The following is a 15,292-nucleotide window of genomic DNA, read 5'->3' as shown; positions in this document are numbered from 1 at the left end:
AGGTAAGAGAGTGGAGTAATAGTTAGAGGAGTATGTATGAGAGAGCTGAAGAGGATTTGCCGAAATGGTGTGGACATATTTAGAGAATGAGTGGTGAAAGGAAGGCTAAGTGTGTGTACATGTCAGAAGTGAAAGGAACAAGGAAAAGGGAAATTCAAGGAAGAGGTGGAGGGATGAAGTGAAAGATGCTGTGAAGTTACATAAGTTATTCCAGTCAGCTCTGTTAAGGTGGCTGTATTTATGCTGCTGGAGGGGGAGGTGCCGTTTAAATAGATACACTTATGAGAGTGATTAGATGAACCAGTTGGGGGCGATATTGTGGATTCACAGCTGGATGGACTAGAGGTGAACAACAAATCCAGAATATTAGGAGGGTGGTCACAGCAGTCAGGGATATTGGTAGGATGGGAGATGATTTGCTCTAAATTATTGAGAAGGGAGAATGTGAGGGCTTCAATTCCTCCACCATCCATATGGGAGGAATTTAATCATTCTTTATGATGAACGTTGAAATACCTGAGGTAGAGGATCTCGGCTTGCGGGTTAGAGGCTGTTACAGATTCATGGCAGGAATTTAGATGGTCAAAGAAGGAAATAAAATTTGTAGAATTAGGAGAGCAATGGGCAAAACAGAAGACAAGTGTTTGTAGGGAGACAAACCTTGAGCCACTTAACATCAAAGTTTGGAGACTTGAGGTCCTTGAGGTGTGTAACAGGTGTGTTGATGTTGGAATAAGCACAAACACCACCTTTGAACTAGAATCGTGAGTGGAGGTTATAGTTAGATATGAAAAAGGGACTTGTCAGAACATCATTAGATAACTGTCTCAGAGAGAAGTTAGATATCATAAGAGGTACCAGACAGATGGTGTTCAACTGAGGAGAGGTTACTAGAGAGACCACGAATGTTGGTATAGCGAATAGAAAAAGAGGAAGGTCTAACAGAAGGGAAAGGTTGTGGGAGGGGCTGGTACTACTACTGCCAGAGTGGTTGTTGTGATAGGAAGACCTCTTTTGAAATGGGTAAATATAATGAAAGTGTATTGGAGGGAGGAAAATGGGATAGAATGCATGGAATGGTATATGCGAGGGAGGCATGTAAGGACAGGGATTAGTAGACACTCTTTTGTCATGGCCATCCACTTTATGGGAGTTTCCAGAGGGAATTGGCATCAGACATACAGATAGAAAGATAGATAGATAGATAGTTTCAGCAATCCTGTCATAGTGGTCAAGCATCTGAGAAAGGCAAGATCATCCTGCCTGGAAACCACATTGTCTTGGGTTATGTAGATTGTTCGCTTCCATGAATTCAGTCAGCTTGCCTCTGTGGAGTATTTCAAAGATTTTAATGATGTCTGTTATTGAAGCTATTGGCTAGTAGTTTTTCAGAACTCCTTTGCTTCCACCTTTCTGGACTAAGGTAATGTGAGTTAGTTACAGACTCTTGGGAATGATGCCAGAATCAAGACTTTTTTCTCTTTAGGATATTTAGTGCATATGCCAAAGATCTCTTGTATATCTATAAGGAGATTGAGTTCCAAGAGTCTGGGCTAGAGGCACATTGCTTGGGCATGCTCTCAGTGGCCTTATCAGAATCTTGTGTTGTGTTGAGGTGGTGATATTCGATGAGGTCTAGAGAGGAGATATGAACGAATTAAGCTATTTTCTTTTTCTCTTTCTGGTGCTACCTTGCTACCACATGTATGAAGAAAAAACTTATCCCCTCATCTTTATTAGATGGGATTATACGGGCATTCAACCAGTCCTTAGGCACCTCTACTTGGGTTTTATTTACAGTTAAAATCTGTACTAACCAATCAACAACAATATCATTCCCTTTCTTAAGAAATTCAATTGCAATGTTATCCTTTCCAGTTGGTTTGCCTTACCCCATCTTATGCAAGCATTTCAATTTCCTCCTTACTTTTCACCAAACCAATTACCATGGCCCTCACTACATATACCACCATGTCCAAAACATCCTCCACTACTATATAATCTAACACATTCATCAGTCCTTCAGAATGATTACTCCATCTCTTCACCTCTCTGCCAGTTACCACTTCCCCATCTGCTCTTTTCACTGTTGCTTCCATTTGTTCTCTTGTTCTGTTCACGCTATTTGCCATCTTTCAGAAACACCTTTTTCATTGTCCCTGAAGTTTGCCAATACTCTCACTTCAGCTCTTCTTCGCCCTCTTTTTCATCCCATGCACATTTCTGACCTCCTGCCACTTTCTCTTACATACCTTACAGATACTGGTTCTCCTTCCCTGCATTTACCACCCATACACCTCCTTTCTCCTTCACTAGGAATTTGATTTCATCACACTGCTCTCTACGCTTTCTCATATGCCCACCTCCCATCTTTTGGATTCCACACTGGATACCACACACTTCACCCAAACATGGAAATACTGCTTCCTTAAATACCTTCCACTCCTCACCCATTCCTATTGTTTCATTGATTTTATACCATTTTTCACTGAATCTCTCTTGGAATTTCTACATTCATGCCTCTCTTTCCAGGCTTGCTCACTGTCACCAACTTTCTGCTTGTGTGTCATTTCCCCTTTCCCTAAAGCCACAACAAAATTTTACTGTCAATTCTACCAAGAAACGATCAGGCAATCCAAGCCGCTACCCCATATATTTCATCCATTTAGATTCATAGGGGGTGAAATTAAAGGTTTTGTGTGATTACTTTGCATATGTTTTAAGTGCATGGCATTGTGTATTTTTTAGAAATCTGACCTTTATTTTCAGGCCAGGTGATGATGGTGGAATTATTCAGGACTTTGCTGAGGATTTGTTTAGTGATTCACGTGAACGACGCAAAAGGTCACAAAATGATTTTAACTTAGAGAGTCTGCCATATACATCGGGAATGTACATCTCTTCTCTTTCAAGTCACTCTCAGGACAAAGAGTATTTTGAGAAATTCAAAAGACCCAGACACAGAAAGAAGAGGTTTTTGGATTTTTTGGATTTTTTTTGTAAGTTCTTATGCAACATATTTTTCTGAATTGATAAGTAACATATGTGAAATGGTGTTGTGTGACTTGATAAAATTTTCAATGTGCTTTTTTGTTTTTCTCAGTTCCTGAAGCTAGTTGGCCTCTAGCTTTCTCGCCAAACACTACTGCTGTAAAAAAGTTGATGTCCTTAGTGGCTGACAGGTTGAATATTGATGAAAAAGGTGGGTTCATACAGTTTCTTTAGAAATGTCTACTTCTTTCTTGAGTTTGCACTCTGTCATTTTCTTTTAGAGGTTATACCTCTCTGCTCATGATCCATGCATGTCTGAGCACTTGGGCTGAAAGACTTCTCTTGAGATGAGTTAATGTATGCACCATCTCTGCATCTTCCCCTATCACATTACCACTGTATTTGATCTGTACCCCAACTCACTCTGGCCACCTAGAACTCACTTGAAATCTACCTTCAGTTGAAGGAAGTGCATATGACCATGAATGTAATCAAGCTGATGTACAGTTAACACTGAAATTCCATAACATTGCAACAGCTGTAGTGAATAAGTTTAGGCATAGCCCTCTAATGAAAGCTCACTTTGTGTACTTAAAAGGAGTATGCAAAAATTTTCAAGTGGCCCTATAAGATGTTGTTTAGGAACTCACTGGAAAAGAAATAAGTTCAAAGGGAATGGAGGGGAGGAAATGTTATGCTTGTTGCTAAGGGATATATGCTAAAAGAAACTGGATTATGTGTTGTTATCACCGGCAAGTATGGCTTGTTTAGAATACTGAAAATGATAATCACATAGCATATACATGAATACATTGCTTATGAAAAGAAAAGCTTCCAGTTAGAAAGCATGGATTCAGAGATCATGTATAATGAATCCCCAAGACTTTGTTTTAGTGATCACTAACATAGAGGAGAGAGAGAGAGAGAGAGAGATGGATAGACAGTGTGTTCTTGGACTGCCAGAGGGCATTTTTCTTTCCCATCAGAAGGTTGGTAAGCAAAAAAAATTCATATCCAGGTAGGAAAATGGAAGCTCTTTTGCTTGATTGATTATTTATTATCCCATAAATGTTGGTGTTGCCTCAATGATTCATCCTTGTATGCACAAAGAAAAAGAAGTCTAAAAAGAATTTTCTTACAGAATATGTCTATGATATATGTTAGAGAAAATACCTAAAAAATTATTATACTTTCCTCTGTGTTGGAGTGATATATGTTATTAGAGAAAATACCTAAAGATTACTATACTTTCCTCTGTGTAGAGTAGATGGGTTTTGAGTGGACAGGGAAGGGTCTGATGACAGCATGGGTGCTCCTTATCAGTGGAGGTATATGATAATTATGATTTTTTCAAGTGTGATTGCATTCCACATACACTAGATCACGCCATTCAATTTAGGCTTTTTTCAAGACATTATTTCCCCTTAATTATTTGTATTTTTTTTATAGTTTTATGTATTTTATATATCTTTTACATATAAGTGATTTTTGTTTACATGTTTACATGGATAGATGTTCTTCCAACTTTATTTGCTTACCAGAAGGGTATACATGTCAAGTGAGGGGAAACGAATTGAAGAAGGAAGGATGGAGTGAAAGATGCTATGCATGATTTGGGCCTGAAGGTGGTGGAGGGTTTGAGCCATGCATGGATTGGAGCGATGGAGTATATGGGGTAACTTGCTGTAAATACACTGAACCAGGGCACATGAAGCAATAATGGGAAATCACAGAAAGTCTGTGGGGCTTGACTGTGGATTGGGGTTTAGGTTCGATGTATTAAACATGGCAGCTAGTGAATGGATATGAGCAAATAAGGCCATTAATTGTCTGTTGCTAGTGCTATTTTGATATTAAGGAAATGGTGAACAAGTATGAAAAAACTGTTTGCACCAGAATCTCAACATTCATACCCCAGAAACCATTTTTTCTTTCTGTTCTAGAATTACCCACAGAGGTGGGTACTGACACCTGGCATTATACCCAGATGATTTATATGCAATCTCTGATGATCTGTGGGTGACTGAGATGGATGATATTTCTCTCTAGCTGTGGTATTAGGCTGCTAGTGACATCTGTGGATATTTGATGGAGGCAGTTATCAGCTGGAATTATGAACAGAAAGCTAAATCATGATAAGGGGAGCATATGTATAGGGATTAACCCCTAAACTTTTCCCATCCTAGATCAAAGCAAACATGATAGGTTGCTGTTTTACTCGATTGAGGCATGTGCCTCCCCACCACAAGTTGAATTCTATGTGCTCTATGGGCTGGTTAAAGAGGGTAACCCTGACAAAGCATAAGTCACAGAAACTGCTTGCAGGCATCAGTGACCTGCTAGTGTACTGGTCGCATTGGGTGATGCACTATTTTTTCACACTTACAGCATCTGTGGCATCCATTGCCACCTGTTGTTCCTACTGCTGAACCTGTGATGTACCTAGGCTGCCCTTACTTCAGATTGGACCATGTGGTAAACAATGTTTTTTCCAAAACTACAAATTCTTACCTCTTGTTTCACAAGGAAAAACAATGGTTTTGAGTTATTTTGCTTTACATCAAATAGGTGAAAAAGGACAAATTTGATAGCTAATGTGTTTTTCCTAAATTAGGAATGGTTATGTCTTAATTTTCAAGAAAGAACATTATTTATTTATTATTTTTGCTTTGTCGCTGTCTCCCGCGTTTGCGAGGTAGCGCAAGGAAACAGACGAAAGAAATGGCCCAACCCACCCCCATACACAATGTATACACACACACGTCCACACATGCAAATATACATACCTATACATCTCAATGTACACATATATATACATACACAGACACATACATATATACCCATGCACACAATTCACACTGTCTGCCCCCATTCACTCCCATCGCCACCTCGCCACACATGGAATATCTTCCCCCTCCCCTCTCATGTGTGTGAGGTAGCACTAGGAAAAGACAACAAAGGCCCCATTCGTTCACACTCATTCTCTGGCTGCCACGCAATAATGCCCGAAACCACAGCTCCCTTTCCACATCCAGGCCCCACACAACTTTCCATGGTTTACCCCAGACGCTTCACATGCCCTGATTCAATCCACTGACAGCACGTCAACCCCGGCATACCACATCGATCCAATTCACTCTATTCCTTGCCCTCCTTTCACCCTCCTGCATGTTCAGGCCCCGATCACACAAAATCTTTTTCACTCCATCTTTCCACCTCCAATTTGGTCTCCCACTTCTCCTCGTTCCCTCCACCTCTGACACATATATCCTCTTGGTCAATCTTTCCTCACTCATTCTCTCCATGTGCCCAAACCATTTCAAAACACCCTCTTCTGCTCTCTCAACCACGCTCTTTTTATTTCCACATATCTCTCTTACCCTTACATTACTTACTCGATCAAACCACCTCACACCACACATTGTCCTCAAACATATCATTTCCAGCACATCCACCCTCCTGCGCACAACTCTGTCCATAGCCCACGCTTCGCAACCATACAACATTGTTGGAACCACTATTCCTTCAAACATACCCATTTTTGCTTTCCGAGATAATGTTCTCGACTTCCACACATTCTTCAAGGCTCCCAGGATTTTTGCCCCCTCCCCCACCCTATGATTCACTTCCGCTTCCATGGTTCCATCCGCTGCCAGATCCACTCCCAGATATCTAAAGCACTTTACTTCCTCCAGTTTTTCTCCATTCAAACTTACCTCCCAATTGACTTGACCCTCAACCCTACTGTACCTAATAACCTTGCTTTTATTCACATTTACTCTTAACTTTCTTCTTTCACACACTTTACCAAACTCAGTCACCAGCTTCTGCAGTTTCTCACATGAATCAGCCACCAGCGCTGTATCATCAGTGAACAACAACTGACAACTGACTCACTTCCCAAGCTCTCTCATTCACAACAGACTTCATACTTGCCCCTCTTTCCAAAACTCTTGCATTCACCTCCCTAACAACCCCATCCATAAACAAATTAAACAACCATGGAGACATCACACACCCCTGCCGCAAACCTACATTCACTGATTCACTGAGAACCAATCACTTTCCTCTCTTCCTACACATACACATGCCTTACATCCTCGATAAAAACTTTTCACTGCTTCTAACAACTTGCCTCCCACACCATATATTCTTAATACCTTCCACAGAGCATCTCTATCAACTCTATCATATGCCTTCTCCAGATCCATAAATGCTACATACAAATCCATTTGTTTTATATTTTTGTTTTATATATTCCTGTTTTATGTTTTTGGTTCATATTTCATAAATGAAAAAAAAAATGAATAGATTGCTGTTGTGGGAAGCCAAAAAAATCATTTGTTCACCAAAAGGGTTAAAGTTAACAAAGTGAAGGGATTATAGTAACTAGTGTTGTCTCATGGCTCATGCTTAGGGTTACTGTTACACATGATCATTGTAACTGACTTTTTAGAAGGACCTGTCATTCCTTGATGCTTATGTGGATGATGTACAGTAAAACTGGTATAACAGTCACCTTACAGAAATCTATTTGTGAAATGGACAAAGGGGTTGCCACAGTGCCCAACCTGTAACCTGAAGACTGGTTTAGAACAGTAAAGGTGATATGCATTTGGCCCATTTATAGATGTAGTGGTCCACTGTTTACTGGGCTATTGTCAACTTTGGTTTTAAGTAGACCCACTTAGAATGATGTGCACCATTTTCCCAAATGTAGATAACATTTTGAGTGCCTGCAGTATTTTTCCTGCCTGTGGGCAAGTATTGCATTGGCAAAGAGCTACTTTTCACCAAACCTGGTGGGATTCAGCATGGTGTTGGCATGAAGATAGGAACAGTGATGCCCAGGTTAGATAACCACATCGTTTAGATCTTGTCTCCCTTGATCTACCTGCATTGTTTTGTCTAACTGTGACACTTGTCATGTGAGGAATTGCATGAGTGATATTAATGCTGTACAAAGTTATGATGGCTTATGTTTTTGCAACCGTTTGGCCTTAATGACAAAGAAGCTCATCCTTTGTTTGAGTTGCCATCCCATCCATGGCCAGTCAACAAAGTCTACAGTGTGTGAAGAATAATGCTCGTGGTGTGAAATTACACATGTAAAGTGACATTCATAGCACTGTGCTGTGTTTTAGTAGATTGACATCCATAGCACCAAAAGGGTTGAAAGCTTTTACTGTAGAAGAAGTGTGTATGTTTGAGTAAGTGGTGGCATGAGTTAGATTTTTAAATAATTACAGAAGTACAAGGTTATGATGTCTCCATAGGAATGTGATGCCTAATGGGATGAAGTATTTAATGAAATGAGAATGAGGATGGAAATTAATACAGTTCCTGTGTACAGATGTAGCTATGTTGTTAGCAAAATTAGAGGAGGAGATATGTGTATGATGGGCCATTTTAGTGATATATGTAGGAGAAAGAGGCTGATAATGAATGCAAATAAAAGTAATGTTCATTTTTTTAAAAGAATATGATATCTTAATGTTATATTAGTTTGCATGGTAATGAAGTAGAAAGTATTTAGATATTTAAGAGTGAAGTTCCATAAGGATGGTAGAGGGAAATCTGAAGTTGAAAATAGGTGTACAAGGGAAAGAATTCTAGGTGTACTGAAATTTCTGGTAAATGGAAAAAAGTAAAGCTAAAGATATGCAAGAACCCTACATGAAGGAGTACTTGTCTTCACTCTGATGTATGGATGTGAAACAAAAGTTGATATATTTCAAGATAGATAAGATTAGTAAAACAGAGATAGATAATTGTTTTCTTAGTATTGTTGGAATTCAGAGAATATATATTGAAAAACTAGTGAAGATAAGAAAAGGACTTATGATTTAAAGGAATCATAAGTAAGATGTATGGATGAGTCTTTCAAGATGGTATGCAGATGATGGGCTTATCAAGAAGATATGTAATAGTACGGTAGAAAGTACAGGAGAGTTAACCTGTGGAAGGGATGCAGGGAGGATAGATTAGGGCTACTGATATTTCAGGTATAAATGTTGGGGATCGGATGCAGGAGAAGCATTTTTTGTACAGAGGTGGTGAAAATAGAGGTTTTGGTCTTGATCAATCAGCTTAGGGTGCAAAGCAAATATGAGAATTACATGTGTAAGCTTGGAAGTGTATATTTTCTCTTGCACACTTGATTTTGGTTGAACATATGTATGAATGATTTCCGAGGGTTTTATGTGCCTGAGAATAGATTAATGATTATGCATAGATAGATATGCAATGAAGATTTTTAACTGTTTAATTTTTCAGGGTATGCTTTTGCTACTGAGGAAGAGTTGGTGGAACGTCTCACCACTTTAACAAAAAATGAAGATGGTAATGCTCTTGAAGATGTTCTTGGAGGTGTTGTTTTCACCAACAACTTCCCCAGAGATGATGTTCTTCCAGAAAATTTAGCAGTGAGTTGCTATAACTTTTAGTGTCAGTTTTGAATGTCATTGATAACATCCTTTTGTATAATGTACAGTCATCAGACCTTTAATGACACTAGACTGTGGCAGGAAGTTACAAAAACACAAATATCTCAACAACAAAAAAAGTAGCATTCCTAGATATCATCCATATATAAGCCAGCCATTTATGGCCCTTGGAAACAGATGGACCATTCATTATCTGTAGCCCTAAGCTGAGGGCAACATGTGGGTTCAAGGCTCATTAACTACCACAAAACTCACATATTCAGACTTGCTAGATTAAGAGTTTCTTTGATTGTGAGTTCATTACTTTTATATAGGCTTGATGTTGAAAATCATTGAGTGAGCCCAGTTAATTAGTTATACTGTCAAAATCCCAATGGGAAATCTGTAATTTGGGCACATCCACTACATTCAGCTTGTGTTGGTGAAATAGAGAGGTATCCAGAAATGCAACCATAGTTTTTGCTTAAAAATTATATATGCTCATTAGCTTGAAATTAACTTTGAGGTTCAAGTTTAAGGTGAGGAGAAGCATCTGTTCAGGTTATTCTATAAGTTCAAGAAGCAGTCATTTAGCCAACCTGTGGTGGAGCTTTTACATGGCCAGGTTTTGCATATACTGTCAGCTTCATTTTGTGTTACTATGGCCTTGCAGAATGTCGTTTTAGGGTGTCCTAAGGAATTGTTTTATATGTCAGTGTGTCCATCCATAATTTTTTGCATGTTAATTGCAAAACCTAATGTCTATTTTTATTGAAATTTTATTCAAGATATTATCTATCTATTTATATCTCTGATGCCTGTTCCCTTTAGGAACTCCCTCCTTGAGGGTGGCCATGGCAATTGTCTCCATAAGTAGTGAACCCCAGTGGTGCTTCTTGCCTTTAGTATCTCACCCTTAACAGGCCACTGGCAGAGAGCCAGTCTAGCACAGCATTTGCAAAGGCTTCTACCTAATGTTCCTTCTGATTGCTTCCACCTAATGTTCCTGCCTACAGCTTCTGCCAAAAATATCCACTTGATTGTCCTACCTAAATGTTCCTGTGTACTACTTTTATCTGTTGCTTCTATCATTTTGCCAAAAGGCAGGGGTAGCACATAGCACTCATCACAAGAAATCTTAAGTTATGAAGAATGAGCTGTGTGAATTAAGTGTTGTCAAGTGTTGTGTGTGACAGGGAGAGATATTTTGTATGTTTGTGGACAGAATGCCTGTAGTCCATATGCAGGTGAGGCAGAAAAAAAGACAGCTACCTAGGTGGCAGAGGAGTGCAACTTGACAACCAATGAATTGGTGGCAGACTGTGTAGCTATCAACTAACCCTCGTGATACCTAGGTGGGTAGTTTTTTTTGATACCTAGGTGGGTAGTTTTTTTTTTTTTTTTTTTTTTGCTTTGTCGCTGTCTCCCGCGTTTGCGAGGTAGTGCAAGGAAACAGACGAAAGAAATGGCCCAACCCACCCCCATACACATGTATATACATACGTCCACACACGCAAATATACATATCTACACAGCTTTCCATGGTTTACCCCAGACGCTTCACATGCCTTGATTCAATCCACTGACAGCATGTCAACCCCGGTATACCACATCGCTCCAATTCACTCTATTCCTTGCCCTCCTTTCACCCTCCTGCATGTTCAGGCCCCGATCACACAAAATCTTTTTCACTCCATCTTTCCACCTCCAATTTGGTCTCCCTCTTCTCCTCGTTCCCTCCACCTCCGACACATATATCCTCTTGGTCAATCTTTCCTCACTCATTCTCTCCATGTGCCCAAACCATTTCAAAACACCCTCTTCTGTTCTCTCAACCACGCTCTTTTTATTTCCACACATCTCTCTTACCCTTACGTTACTTACTCGATCAAACCACCTCACACCACACATTGTCCTCAAACATCTCATTTCCAGCACATCCATCCTCCTGCGCACAACTCTATCCATGGCCCACGCCTTGCAACCATACAACATTGTTGGAACCACTATTCCTTCAAACATACCCATTTTTGCTTTCCGAGATAATGTTCTCGACTTCCACACATTCTTCAAGGCTCCCAGAATTTTCGCCCCCTCCCCCACCCTATGATCCACTTCCGCTTCCATGGTTCCATCCGCTGCCAGATCCACTCCCAGATATCTAAAACACTTCACTTCCTCCAGTTTTTCTCCATTCAAACTCACCTCCCAATTGACTTGACCCTCAACCCTACTGTACCTAATAACCTTGCTCTTATTCACATTTACTCTTAACTTTCTTCTTTCACACACTACCAAACTCAGTCACCAGCTTCTGCAGTTTCTCACATGAATCAGCCACCAGCGCTGTATCATGAGCGAACAACAACTGACTCAGGTGGGTAGTACTGGTAATATACCTCCCTGGTTGTTGGCTCCCTACTAACTACTACCTATCAGATTCTTATGATAGAAAAAGTGCCATCAGTTTTGGGGCCCAGAGGTCAAAGTTGAGATCACTGCTGTACTGTGAGGTGACTTAGGAGATGATTCTGTTTCCTTATGATAATTCAACAAGGTGCATTTCATTAGCACTCACCATGTTTCCTTTAGATCAAGATGATGTTGGAGTATGGAGGAGTAAGTTTGTTAAAATGGATGTATTTGGTATGTAATTTCACATGGAAACAGATGGTTGTACCTGAAGATTGGATGAAAGCTATTTCAAATGAAAAGGTGCAAAGGATGTGTGTAGCAATTATAGGGGAATAAGTCTGTTAAGTATAGCAGGGAAAGTGTATGCAGGAGTGTTGATTGGTAGAGTGATGGAAATGACTGAATGCAGAATGTGGGAGGAGCAGAGGGGTTTTGATAATGATAAGGGATGTATGGATCACATTTTTGTGGTGAAAATTATTGTGGAAAAGTATCTAGTGGAAGGTAAGAAGCTGTTAGCAGCTTTTATCAATCTTGTGAAAGAGTATGACAGAGTCAAGTTGAATGCTTTATGGGATGTGACAAGGATGTAAGGGGTAGGGGGACAAATGTTGGATGGTGTGACAGGCTTCTGTACAGTAACAAATGCAAGTGTAAGAGTAGAAGAAGAGCTGAGCAAGAGTTTCATTTTGCACATGGGTGTGAAGCAGGACTGTGTTATATCAAGGTGGCTATTTGACCTATATATAGATGGAGTGATGAGAGAGATGAAATGAAAACTAGGGAAAGGGGATGCAAAGATGGAGTGTGGTGTTGCGATGTATACATGTTAGTGACGAGCCTGTTTGCAGATGATGCTGTGTTATTTGCTGAGAGTGAAGAGGAGTTGCAGAAGATTGTAAGTGTGTTGATGATGGATGTAAATGTAGGCCATTGGAGTAAATGTAAGTAAAAGTAAAGTAATGGTGTTTAAAAAAGAACAGAGTAAAAGTATAGATTTTGCAGTCTTATAGAGTGAAAGAAGAAAGTGTCCTGAACTGTATTTCAGGTATGGAGGGAAAGACTGGAAGAGATGAGAGAATTTAGATATGTAGGAACTATCTTTTGTAAGTTTGGCAATATGGAAGGAGAGATGAGTAGAGAGCAGTACAGGGCAAAATAGTCATTGGGTCCCTCAATAGAATAACGAAGGGTAGAGATGTAAGTTTGGAAATGAAGAAAGGATTAAGGGAGAGAATAATCCTCCCAACCCTGACCTATGCAGCCAAAACATGGAAGTGGAATGAGTCACATAGGTCAAGAATCAAGGCTTTGGAAATGAGATGTGTTAGGGGAGCATGTGGTATGACTCGATGGAACGAAGATAGAAATGATGGGGTGCATGAGAGATTTGGCATGACAAGAAATGTGAAGGGAATGAATTGTGGAGTGGTAGAGTGGGTGAAATGTGGCAAGAAGGCAAGATGCAGAATTTACAAGGAGAGTATGATGATGCAATTAAAGTGGTTGGTACAAGAGGAAGACCATCTGTGACATTTGGAAATAGAGTGGATGAGAACTGGAGGGAAAGAAATGGTAGAAGATTGTGTGGTATGGTATATGGGAGGGAGGCATGAATGGACAGGGATAAGTATAGACTTGCTGTGGTCACCCCCTTGACAGGGACTCCTGGAGGGAATGAGTATCAGAAATATAGATAGATAGATAGGAGAGAGCAAGGAGCAAGTTTACCAGGATAAAAAAGGAGGAACAAAGAAACTTTGAAAAGAGTATGAACAAGGCAAGAGCAATTCTAAAACTTTTCCATGACTTTATAGTGAGGCTACGAAGCAGCATTGGATTTCACTAGTTATGGAGATTCTATTGCCATGGTCACCCCCTTAAGGGAGTTCCACTTAGGAACAGACATCAGAGATATAGATAGACAGATAGAAAAGAGAAGAGTGAGAGGTTATGTGATCCCTATTATCAGATTTTTTGACCAGTTTGAATATGTTGCCAGTAAAAAAATTTTCAAAAGATGCAAAGATAAAGAATCCATTGCCAAAACAAGAAACTTTTTAGAAAGGATATAAAGAAATACTTTTACGGTGCCAGAGTAATGTTTAAATGGAATGATTGATGAAATTGCAAATCCTGACACTTTAAAAAGCTGTAAGATAGAAGAGTGTAGAACACCCTATCCACACTGTTCAAATAGGTAATGAGTACAGGGGAGTAACTCACAAAAAGCTCATGGTACAGATAAGAAATGGGGTAAGTTCTCAGTGGGGCCCCAAGAAATGGGTTAATCTTTTGCTGCATTTTTAGATTTCAAGGAATTGCTGTGTAATGACTAGTTAAAGTATTTTCTGAAAATTGGAAATCCATATTTGATATTTCTTTTTTATATTTCCAATTCAGCTATATCCCTAAGTTTTCAGGAATGTCATGAGAAACACCATAGAATCACTTAAAAGCATAAGAATTGCAGTTCTTAGAAAAGTAAGATTACATAAAAACATTTCTATTATACTCAGTTGAAATTGATTAGTATGATGTAAGATGACGAGCAGTATAAGATTGTATTTTTGCCTTGCAGTATAAAATCCGCCTGAAGGGATCCTTGCGAAGTGGTAAAAAAAGGAATCCATTTCTCCCACCACCTCAGTGGTATACTGAGTTGTCATATCCTCTCTTTCAAGTTCCAGGTCCTCGTGATCGTGAAAAGAATCATGGTGGAAGGCCAGGTGAGTTTGCTTTGTTTATTATAGTTTATACATATATGAAGAGACTAATAGTGCATGCATGCCTTGAAGGAAAGTTATATATGTCTTGGTGTTGATATATTTCTGATTGATAAAGTTGAATGAGAATTTATTAATAGGCATCTATTGATCATGCTGCAGTGGAAACATAATGAGAACTTCAGAGAGAATTTTTGCTAACCCAAGGATAAGTGAACAACACTGAGCTGATTTGATATGTCTGCCCTTAAGTAGTCTAGTAATTGAAAATACTGTCATTTACATACCTGATTTTTTATGAGAAGAGTGAAATATTATCAAAATTCATTCCTCCACACTGGCACAAGAATGTAGGAGTAAATGTTAAATAACTTAATACTGTATTTCTATAGTAATGAGTGAGGTACCAAGGAAGTAAACCTGTAAGTATAGACTGTATAAAGAATTTAAGACACATGATAGTAAAGAAGTTTGAAGAGTTGGAGTCTTGAGAGCAGAGAAGTCCCGCATCATACTTAACAAATAGGTAGTTATATTTTACTCCATTACTTTTCCTTTCTTAATCTTCATTCTCTAACCAGTGTGCCGAATGTTGTAGCTGATATTTTGATCATCAGTGTTAGGCACTTTTTAATTGAAAGTGTGATAATAATTAACATTCAAAGCCTTTGAAGGAGATTCTTTATAAAATTCCTTTCTCTGAATGTAGGAATGGCATTGATGATGCATAGGGTA

General features: G+C 39.3%; 1 protein-coding gene across 1 annotated transcript in view; it reads left to right on the top strand.

Moving 5' to 3' along the window:
* The window catches only part of Abca3 (ATP binding cassette subfamily A member 3), a 201,783-nt gene that overhangs the window by 15,798 nt on the left and 170,693 nt on the right, over positions 1–15,292 (top strand). Inside the window, exons 4-7 of the mRNA XM_071663978.1 lie at positions 2,770–2,999; positions 3,104–3,202; positions 9,268–9,416; positions 14,413–14,560. Coding sequence (XP_071520079.1) covers positions 2,770–2,999; positions 3,104–3,202; positions 9,268–9,416; positions 14,413–14,560 — 626 coding nt within the window. The remainder of the gene's footprint in view (positions 1–2,769; positions 3,000–3,103; positions 3,203–9,267; positions 9,417–14,412; positions 14,561–15,292) is intronic.

The sequence above is a fragment of the Panulirus ornatus genome, chromosome 8 (assembly GCF_036320965.1).
Source record: "Panulirus ornatus isolate Po-2019 chromosome 8, ASM3632096v1, whole genome shotgun sequence".
In the NCBI taxonomy this organism is placed as follows: Eukaryota; Metazoa; Arthropoda; class Malacostraca; order Decapoda; family Palinuridae; genus Panulirus; species Panulirus ornatus.
Note: the sequence above shows the minus strand (reverse complement) of the source record. Positions and strands in the feature narration are given on the sequence as shown.